General features: G+C 41.8%; 1 protein-coding gene across 1 annotated transcript in view; it reads right to left on the bottom strand.

Moving 5' to 3' along the window:
* adra1d (adrenoceptor alpha 1D) overlaps positions 1 to 9,976 on the bottom strand; it is a 15,586-nt gene extending 5,610 nt beyond the window's left edge. Inside the window, exon 1 of the mRNA XM_012831770.3 lies at positions 8,479 to 9,976. Coding sequence (XP_012687224.1) covers positions 8,479 to 9,430 — 952 coding nt within the window. The 5' untranslated portion in view covers positions 9,431 to 9,976. The remainder of the gene's footprint in view (positions 1 to 8,478) is intronic.
* Between the last annotated feature and the right edge of the window lie 591 nt (positions 9,977 to 10,567).

The following is a 10,567-nucleotide window of genomic DNA, read 5'->3' as shown; positions in this document are numbered from 1 at the left end:
CAATGTGAAAAGTGCACTGTGAAGGAGTCCACAGAGAAGTGGCCCACACTATCAGTGAGTCAAGGCAGACATCAGCACAATATCCTACATTCAGATTGTTTATTACTCCCTCTCTTATGGTCCTCAAGCATCTCCCAGTTTCATTCATTACTCAAATAACTCATATACGGGACTTCTACTGCAGCAGCATTGTTATGCTGTATTCTCTGCTTGGATCCCTAAGGACCTTTAACGTTTTGGCTGACCAATTTGAATGTATTTTAGTGTACGTAAACAGGTTCTGAATTTAATGCCTTGCAATGTTTTCAAAAAAAAGTTTGTGACAGGGGCAAAATAACGGTGCAAACCCATGACAGCGACGCGATACGCTTCCATCGCTTTGAGTGGGCGTGTTGCATCGTGTGGAAATAGCATAACAGACTGGACTAGTGAGCTAGTTAGCAATCTGATTGGCCGCTGCCGGGAAAAATCGCTCCTCATTTGCATAGGATTCAACTTTTTCCAACTTTTATCGGTCGCGTCGCCCAAAACGGTGGTCTACGTCACAATGGATTGGCTCCCGTTGAAATGCATGGGATTTAGAATATCGCGTTGCTCGTAACGGTGTCATGGGTTTGCACCGTAAGAGTGAAACGTTCTCAGAATATTCAAGTTACACCATTTTTGAAAGATTCCACAATAAGCAGGTGGAGTGTTAATATGTGAGGGTGTCATGGTTGGGTATAGAAGGAGCATCCACCAAACCTCAGTCTTTGAAGGCAAAAAAGGTGTGGTGATGCACTGATTAGCGTCACCACTCTGTAAGCGATTAAGATTCCTGCAGGTTGTTTGTAAGCCACTTGGGATAAAAGCATCTGCTAAATACCCAAGCTTTGGAACACCACTTTGTGCCAAACTTTGTGAGAGTATTGTCAACCAGTTCAAAAATATATTTTTTTAACGCAAGATTGCTAAGACTTTAGGTCTTTCACCCTCTACAGTACACATAATATTGTGTAAAGTTTCAGGGAATCTAGGAAAATTTCAGTCCGTGTAGGGCAAGGCCAGAATCCTCTGTTGAGTGTGCATGACCTTCAAGCCCTCAGGAGGCATTGCATGAGAGACCATCATGCTACTGTGATAAATATAGCCACCTGCGCTCGGGAGTACTTTGGAAAAGTCACTTAACGCAGTCCGCCATGAGTTTTCTGGGCCCGAGCTCATCTCAGATGGCAAAAGACAGACAGCAGAAACGTGTGCTGTGGTCAGATGAGTCCACGTTTCAGATTGTTTGCTGGAGAAACGGACGTCAAGCTGTCTGTGCAAAAGACAAAATGGACCATCTAGACGCAGAGGCGTATATAGGGATTTTAGAGAGACATATGCCGCCATCAAGGAAACAGCTTTTCCCGGGAAGTCTACGGTTATTTCAGCCAGGCAAGACAATGCCAGGCCTCATTCTCCACACGCTACAGCTTCGTAGCTTGGCATCATAGACACTGAGTGCGTGGGCTTGACTAGCCTGCCAGCAAATCAGATCTGTCTCCTATTACAAATGTTGGGCGCATCATGAAAAGGAGAATCAGACAATGGCAACCTCGGACTGTTGAGAAGTCTCGTATCAAACAAGAATGGGCAAAGATTCTGCTTGCAAAACTGCAACAATTAGCATCCTCAGTTCCCAAACAATTAAAGAGTGTAATGAAAAGTAAAGATGAGACATGGTGGTAAACAGAACTGTTTTTGAGTGGGTGTCAGGAATCAAATTTTTTAAATGTGTTTATTTTTACAAAATACATCTCAGTTTCTTCAGTGAAAACATTGGAAATCTTTTGTCAGTTAAATAAAGGTTCAAGCGAATTAACAAATGACGGATTCTATTTTTTTCCTGAAATGTGATTTGTTTTTATGAAGCAGGACTTAGACATCAACACTAAAAGTCTTTATAGTGCATTATTTGCTCCTCTCCATTTTCTATCAGGACTTCAAGTAGGTGTGTAGAAAGTATGACTGTGTGCACTTTTAAGTCACAGGGCTACCTAAACAATAGATGATCTCTGCGAAAAGATTTTTAACCTATGAGTGAATACCAAGCTCTTCATCACAATATTACTAAACAGTCAGTATTTCAACATTTTCTTAACCTGTTGCTTGTACTGGGTGTAACTGTACTAATTACTTACGATGCAGCTTTCAGAATACACTTTATTTTTGGAGTACTTCTGAATCAGCCCAATGCCTGCACGTGAGTGTGTATGGACTAATGCACCTCTGCCTTCTTAATGTGCCCACTTACTGACTTAAAAGAAATATCACCTTCAGAGGCATGACACATATTGCTGAAAGTTTTATCATTTTTTTTTTTTTATATTATTGTTTTTAACATTTTCAGTACTCATACACAAACACCACTCTTCAGTTCTCAAGACGCACAGTTCTGTAGAATGACTGAACAGTGCAGGGACATAGGAACTATTTTGGGAAGGGGTGTGGGGGTGTGGCATGGACTACTTCACCTGTCGCACATTCTAAATTGCGTGAAACAACATGAGGCTAAACAGAAAAATAGGCGCCTGCAGTTAGCTCAGCTGTTGCATGTAACCTTGCACATTTGGACAATTTTCAGAACTGTGCTTTCACTTTTTACTTGAGTATTTTGTTAGCCTTTTACTTCACTATATTTGCCATAATGCCCTTTATACCGCTTTATATCGCTACAACTAGTCTATCTGATGTGCATTTTGCATGCATTGACCGAAATAAGATGTCCTGTGTGTGTGTGGTTTATAACTCAAATCCAGCACTGAACAGACACTATGCCACAAAGAACAAATGTAGGCTACAAACGGCATAAACCTCTGAGTTAATTAGGTTGAGCATGATATATTTACAGAATCCTCTCTACTTTTAAAGAAATTGAATATCCGCTTTTGTGAGATAACCTTGAACTGTCTGCAAGCCTAGCTTGACCCCACTTGTAAGCTAACCAGGTCAACGCGTGCATCAAAAGTAACATGCCATACGTGATGCCTACATTTTTATAAGGGGATATGAACATATTGTGTAGGGAAACATGTGTAGGGACATACGAAAGGGAAAAATGAAAGTCAGACAAATTTAAGCACCAATTCTTTTTTTTTCTTTAAGGTTTGGTGCAGTAATGGGAAGCTGTCGATGCCCCGCACCCCAACTTCCAATATCTATGGAACAGATCCAAAAAAGGCAGGTGATGTTCTGCAAGGATATCTGTCATAACACATTCCTGTTGCAGGGTCTTCATGTGGCTGAGAAACCCCAATGCTTGAACAATGATTTTTGTAATGCTTCCTTCCTCATCAGAATAGAGATAAAGGGAGAGAGTGGAGAGGATAGAGAGGAGAATATTGAGAGAGGAAGGGAGAGAGGTGATAGATATCCACATGTTCCCTCTCTATTGAGAGAGGAAGAGAGAGAGAGAGAGGTGATAGATATCCACATGTTCCCTCTCTATTGAGAGAGGAAGAGAGAGAGAGAGAGGTGATAGATATCCACATGTTCCCTCTCTATTGAGAGAGGAAGAGAGAGAGAGAGAGGTGATAGATATCCACATGTTCCCTCTCTATTGAGAGAGGAAGAGAGAGAGAGAGAGAGAGAGAGGTGATAGATATCCACATGTTCCCTCTCAACTGTACGTGTGGAACGGAGCCATCTCCATCCTGCTGATTGGGGGCATGTTGCTGGCCTTCAGGAAAAGGAAAACACCTCTCCTTAACTGTGCTCAATTACAGCGCTCATTACTGCAGTCAAGCATGCTACACTGGAGGTCACAAAGGCTTCTTGGGAAAGCCATTGGGCCAGAGCCCTCACCCGGGGTATATGGAGCTCTGAGCCAGGAGATGTTATCTGGTTTCCCATAATGGGCCATGCACATGTGAGTGGAGGAGCAGCAGGAATGTGCCTAATGGAGGGATTGTTCCCTGACTGTGGTGGGCTCCATGTGTCTGTCAGGACCAGGCCTGTTTGGACTATAGTATAAATACTAAGAGAGGTAGAGGAATTAAACAACTTCAAACTTGATGAATCTTTTTTATGAATCACCAAGCTAAATAAAATGCACCCAGCACACGGTGCCGAAATGTTCCTGGCCCTCTTCCTGTTTTCAACCACTGAGACCTGGTTGGCATTCAGCTGGCACTCAGTCACGAAACACTGTGAGGAGCTCCGGTCCTACTTGATTGCTAATGGTGGAGATGCGGACAGATTTGTGGTGAACAAATCAACAAGAGGCACCAACTATCTTTTAGCATTTGTGGAAAACTTTCATTTCAAACCATTTTAGTTCTTTCTGAAAGTCAACCTTAAGCAGGACTATATCCCCTGGAAATAAAATATAAAAAAGCGCTAGCTCAGTGTGAATAAGGGCAGCTTTCCTTTGTTTACCATTTCATTTTTCACTTAACTACTCCTTTCACAATAGACCAGGATAGATGTACTGGGTGGCAGGCGTTGTATGTCTAAATTGGCCCCTCTCACAGGACTTAATGCATTGAGTTTTCAACCCCTGAAATCCATTAGCCAATGTAATTAATGGGCCTCTTTTGACTACAACTCTAAAGTGCTGACCCTTCACCCACAGCAAAGCCCACCTGTGTTAATGAGCTCAGAATATGGAGTGTGTTTAAGCTGGTTCTGAGTGCTCCAGCCTTGAACGTCGGTCAAATGTTAAACAGACAGCATATATCTCTGAAGGGCTGAATATGATTATGGGTGAGTGCAGGTGAAGGTCTGAGAGGTATTACTCTTAATCTTTGCGCTTTAGGGGTGCTGTTATTGCTGCCGGTAACCAAAGGAAATATCTGCACATGGGAAATGATTGTACATTTACAATTTTAGTCATTTAGTGAAATGGCGGAAGCCTGGTGAGAAATTTGCGCATAGAAAGACATTTCACCAAGGGGTGGTGATGGAAAATACTTTTACAGGCATATGCGCTTGCTGTGTTCTTGAAGAATGACTGACTAAGCTGGATTTAATGCTATAACGTTCATTTTATTTTGTTGTATCCAATATTCCAGATTTGAGTGTTATTCTACTTTAATAAGCCATGATAAATAACTAGAAAAGCACACACTGACACTCAGCGATGAATACACATACATACTCACATACTCACACACTCACACTCAGCGAGCCACACAACATTCACTGAGCCCTAGGAAAGGTGTATTTATTTATATTCATTTATTTGAATTGTATTCACCAGTTTGATACCTGCTTAAAGAACCCATACTATTGTTTAAGTTTCTTTCACTGATTTTGTGTACTGTGACTGACTTTTTGTCTAACCTTCTTTCTGTGTTGCAATATGAGCATTCTATTTTTGTGTACTTTTATATTTGACCAAGGTCGAAATATCGCAGATACTGTATTATTAAATGATCACCCAAGGTGTACTTCAGCACACATTGACTGGTGAATCTCCGAGAGGTTCTGGCCTGGTTATGGTGCCCATGTCAGGGTATGTTTATGGTGGGTTCTTTGAAGCACAACCCTGATGGCACTGGCTTGTTTATGTCCATTGCTTCATGCTGAGTGGAACATACACTAAGCTAAGGAAACTCTGTTAATGAGGACTGTTCATGCAACACACTTAAAGCACAAGAATGATGGATGGAAGAATTTAAAATAATTAGAATTCATACGTAGCCCTACCAACCAAATGACATCTGTGTGCATCTTTAATACTAATACTTTAGACTGCCTTGGAGATGCAATAGCCGGATCATTACGGATCTCTCCCAATAACTGTGACAGAGCAACAGTGTTAACCGAACACATGTAGGCAGCAGTGTTGGGAGGTAACGGAACACATGTAGGCTTTCTGCGTGCAGACACACTGACAGTTTTAATTGGTGGTAATCAGAATACAATTACATTGATCACTCGACGGGATTACTTTTTAAATTGTCATGTGTAGAATATTCAAATATTCCCATAAACCAGCGTTTCCCGTCAGATAGTGTTTTTCAAACCGACACAGGTCTGCAACAAGGACACTGCCGGTCTGAAGAGCCTTGTCACTGCCACCCACGGTTGGTAACAATATTTGTTTTTATATAGTTTATAGGTTTTTTGGGCAGGGGCACCCGCAGGATTGTAGTTCATGGTACACACACTGGGTTTTCGTTAAACATAGAAAAATCATCTACTGATGTAAATAGAAGTGAGAATGCCCGGAGCGTAGATACAGAGCACAACGCTTTATAGTGTGAAAGCCACACTCACTGGGCGGGTGCTTGATCGCTCTTCATCGACCTTGTATTGAAGCTGCCTCCTTGTCACTTTCCTGTGCTAAAAAAAAAATGGAAACATGCCTAAAACCATCAGTGTAACAGGATGGACTCCCAACAAGGTAAAGAAGCAAGATCGAAATTTGTATGAGCTGCCGAACCGAAAAACTGAGCCTTTGAGGAGATTTAGAGCTAGCTATCTGACAGGCTAGCAGACTTCTGGTTAAGCTTGGTGGTGGTAGTGCTATCTAGAGCAATTCATTGTGTTCCCCTCTGGTGTGGTCAGGACTTAACTGCGCTCTGTCTCTGTGAGACAGTGTGACGAAGACTGCACTGCAAAACAAGCCACGATCGAAAATAAATCAGTTCATTGGAACATTACCTTATTAGATAACTTAGCCTAGTCCTCAGCTGCTTGAGGTGAATTGTCCATAGATCTCCTTCCGTATGGTTTATTCCCATTAGGCAGCATTAGTGAATATGGTGTTTGTCAGTGGAGAGGGTCAAATTTAAAAAACGGTTGCCTCCACTGCTGTGGTGAATCCTAATGCACTGCTCAGGCGACTCAGTGGCCATAGGGCACTGCTTGGCACGGGATCCTCCGGTCACTAGCGCTCCCTCCAGGGCACGCCTCACAGGGCCCAGTGTCCCCGTCGGCACGCCCCCATGATGCACTATACTCCGGGTAGGCCTGTTTAGTCTGTTTAGTCAGTAAGTTTGTGAAATTATAAATGATGAAACTTACTGACCATAATCAATTAATTAAAATGGGACATAACCGGAATCAAACCCAGATCAACTGCTTGGAGGCCAGCAGTGCCAACCACTAGACCACCAATACACACCAGGGGGTACCGACTATAAGCCACTACTGACACAGATCCGTAGCAATAGTGCCAATCCTATATTTTAAGATAGGGAATTCCGTATCAATTGTCACTTATAAACGTTTTCTTTCTATTTTAGATCACTCACATGCCAGCCTGCTAACTTGCTAGCACTGAGCACAATGACTGAGGGCTAGCATCCATGGATTTTAAACACATTTTATAAGAAAGAATAAAACGTCGATCAGATAAATACTGAAGCAAATGTGTTTCTTGGTTACTAGCTCATTATGCACAACACTCAATCCTGATTTTTACACACTCTCATTAAAAGACTGAGACTGTAAAAAATGTTTTTGATTATGCATTGCCAGAATCACACATTCTCAGAAGTCTAACCATTCACATTGAAGACTAAATGGTCTATGGTATGGCAACATTCTATTAGTCACTACAGTTAGCAACTAGTGAGACCTGTTAAATTATACGCCCGTGACAGCTTACATTACATTTCACCTGGAGGTGATTTCTGGAGTGGTAAAAGGCTTTTCAGCCCTGTCTTAGAAACTAGAGGGGTTTTTTTTTTCATAAAAGCTAAGAAATGCCATATAGAACACTGTACACACTTCCACACCAACAATACAAACTATTTGCATCTCTAGTTCATTGTCACGGTTGAGATCCTCAGTGGAAGACATTGTGCAATGTAAAGACGTTTTTGGGGAAAATTAGTATTGGAAATTGGAAATACTAATTTTTAGGAATGTGGATGCCATGTGAATACATCTATATGGTTGCAACATTTACCACGTATATTGTATGCATGGTGATAACATGTATAACAATACTGGATGACTACAAAGCTACATGTTAATAGTACATTAACTTTATGAACTAATGATTCAGGGTTTTTAATCCCTCTGGGAAATACCTAAATGTGACAAACCTTTGAATAAATAAATAAATAAATAAATAAACAATAAACAATAAACAGAGGACAGAGGACACCTCTTTGATGACCTTATGTGCTGTCCTTCATGAACTCACTTGACCGTGATTAGTGTGTGTGTGTGTGTGTGTGTGTGTGTGTGTGTGTGTGTGTGTGTGTGTGTGTGTGTGTGTGTGTGTGTGCAATGGGGGGGTTGGTTAGGGAGGAGTACAGTTGCATTATTGGCACAGAATCTCCAAGCCAAGCCTGGCACTGGAGTGTGATTTTGGCCTGAGGGATTTATATATGGTAAATTAAAATCGAGGGACCCAAACAAAAGTAGCCTAATATGATTTAAAACTATATTTCTGTGTCAGCCATACAGCGTGCATGGTCAGGGGCAGTAAACACACTGTTGTTGTTGTTGTTGTTGTTGTTGTTTTTTTATCAAGTTATAATCAGGATGAAAACTTACCAAAGGGTAAAACGAAGAAGAATGGCAGCCAACATAGGATGAACATCCCAACGACAATGGCCAGAGTTTTAGCAGCCTTTTTCTCCCTGGAAAACTTCATCAGCCGCACGGAGAGTGAACTTCGGAACGGGTGGTTTTTACTCTTTGCGCCTATGCCAGGGTGCACCGGCACACTCCGACAGTGTATTCGTAGCACCACTTCCATCGACTTATTTCTCTCCCGTTTTACACCCGCTTCTAAACTTTTGGTTGTCCTACGAGCTACTATGTACACTCTAAAATACATGACAAGGATGACCATAAGCGGGAGGTAGAACGAAAATAAGGAGGAAAAGAGGGCATAGCCCGGCTCCTCGGTAATACTGCAGATGCTCTCGTCCACGGGTGGCGCTTCCTTCCATCCCAGGAGTGGTCCGATCGAAATAACCATAGATGACACCCAGACCACCACGAGTATCACTCCAGCTTTTCTCTCTGTCATAATGGCTGGATACTTTAGACAGTGCTTGACACCAATGTATCGATCTATGGAGATGATGCAGAGGCTTAAGATGGATGCAGTGCAGCATAACACGTCCACGGCTGCCCAGATGTTGCAAAAAATCCGGCCGAAGACCCAGCATCCCATGATCTCCAAGGATGCGGAGAACGGCAACACAATTATGCTGAGGAGTAAGTCCGCAATTGCTAAGTTTACAATAAAGAAGTTTGTAACAGTCTGCAAGTGCCTGTTGCAAACAACAGAAAGAATGACCAATATGTTTCCAATGATTGCCACCAAAATAAATAATGCCAGAAAGAGACCGACACCGATAACCTGAGGGTCCAGGGTAACGTTCTTACAGGTACTGTTACTGGTGTTTGTATAGAAGTGGTCCAAAATGGTCGCGTTGTCTGCCTCCAGTGAGTAAATTTCTTCATTGCTGTCGTTCAATAACTTAGTATATGTCATTTTGAAACTCCATACAGAAAACTTTACAGGTTTGTTCCAACATAAAATATTGGCCAGTTCATGTCACCCTTAACATAACTCCCGTATTTATGCAAATAAAAATGTGCTGTCATTGACGTCTTCCTACAACAATAGTTTTGATAGCCCATACCTTTGCAGTTTGCGCAAGAACAGTGTGCGTATTCATATTATTAATGGAAAAAACAAAACAGTTTCCAGATCTTCACTGAAAATTGATGAAAATTTTTATAAATCTTAAAAGCTCTTCGTTCCCTGCTATACTTTTATCATATTTTGTTCTGTTGTTTGAGGTAGTCAAAATCCACGTTATTCAAGCTTTAGGAGTTCATTAGAGACCGGTTGTTCATATTCCGGAGAGAGGTTGTTCATACTCCACTGGTGGCATCTTCTGAAGCTAGATTAGGAAATCTCAGTTTGGAGCTCAGTGAACACGGTCTCCTCCTCCACTACAAGTGAATTCGATGACGCGAGGTGTAATTATTGTCATTCCAGGAATGCCCACAGGAGAGAGCTGTTTCTTGTTCAACGCAGATGAATCTCTATACTAATGGTACGGCGATCTCCGTGTCGGTGCCTACATTTTCAGCATAACATTTCGATAGTTCTGAATCTAATTTTCTCTGATTATGGCGTACTTTTTTTTTTACCTCGTGTTGATGAGGAAAATCAGAAATGTATAGAACTGTTGTTCCTATGTAAAATTGATGTGTTTCAACAAGGACAGCATGGTGAGCCAAGGATTTGGAACGCAGAAGTATGTCTGTGAAGAGCTCATTACAGTCTATGCCAAATATTTGGTCTACCTGAATGATCTTCGTACATACATACAGTATTCACTCTGCACAGGCCCTTTTCCAATCCTTTAACTATATGTTTGACACGTAGACGAAATCTGTTTTATTGCAAATATCTTAAATATACAGCGTGATTCATGAAGAGGCCCCGATGGAGACAGTTATTATAGGCAGACATGTATGCTTATGTTCGCAGTCACTGCCGTGCAATTGCCAACCCACCTCTTAACACAAATGGTTGGATTCATTGGTGGGGTGGGGTGGGGTGGGGTGGGCGAGCGATAGGGTTTCTGATGGGGGTATGAATGATATATAAGTTCAG

Source organism: Clupea harengus, chromosome 22 (assembly GCF_900700415.2).
Source record: "Clupea harengus chromosome 22, Ch_v2.0.2, whole genome shotgun sequence".
Taxonomy (NCBI): Eukaryota; Metazoa; Chordata; class Actinopteri; order Clupeiformes; family Clupeidae; genus Clupea; species Clupea harengus.
Note: the sequence above shows the minus strand (reverse complement) of the source record. Positions and strands in the feature narration are given on the sequence as shown.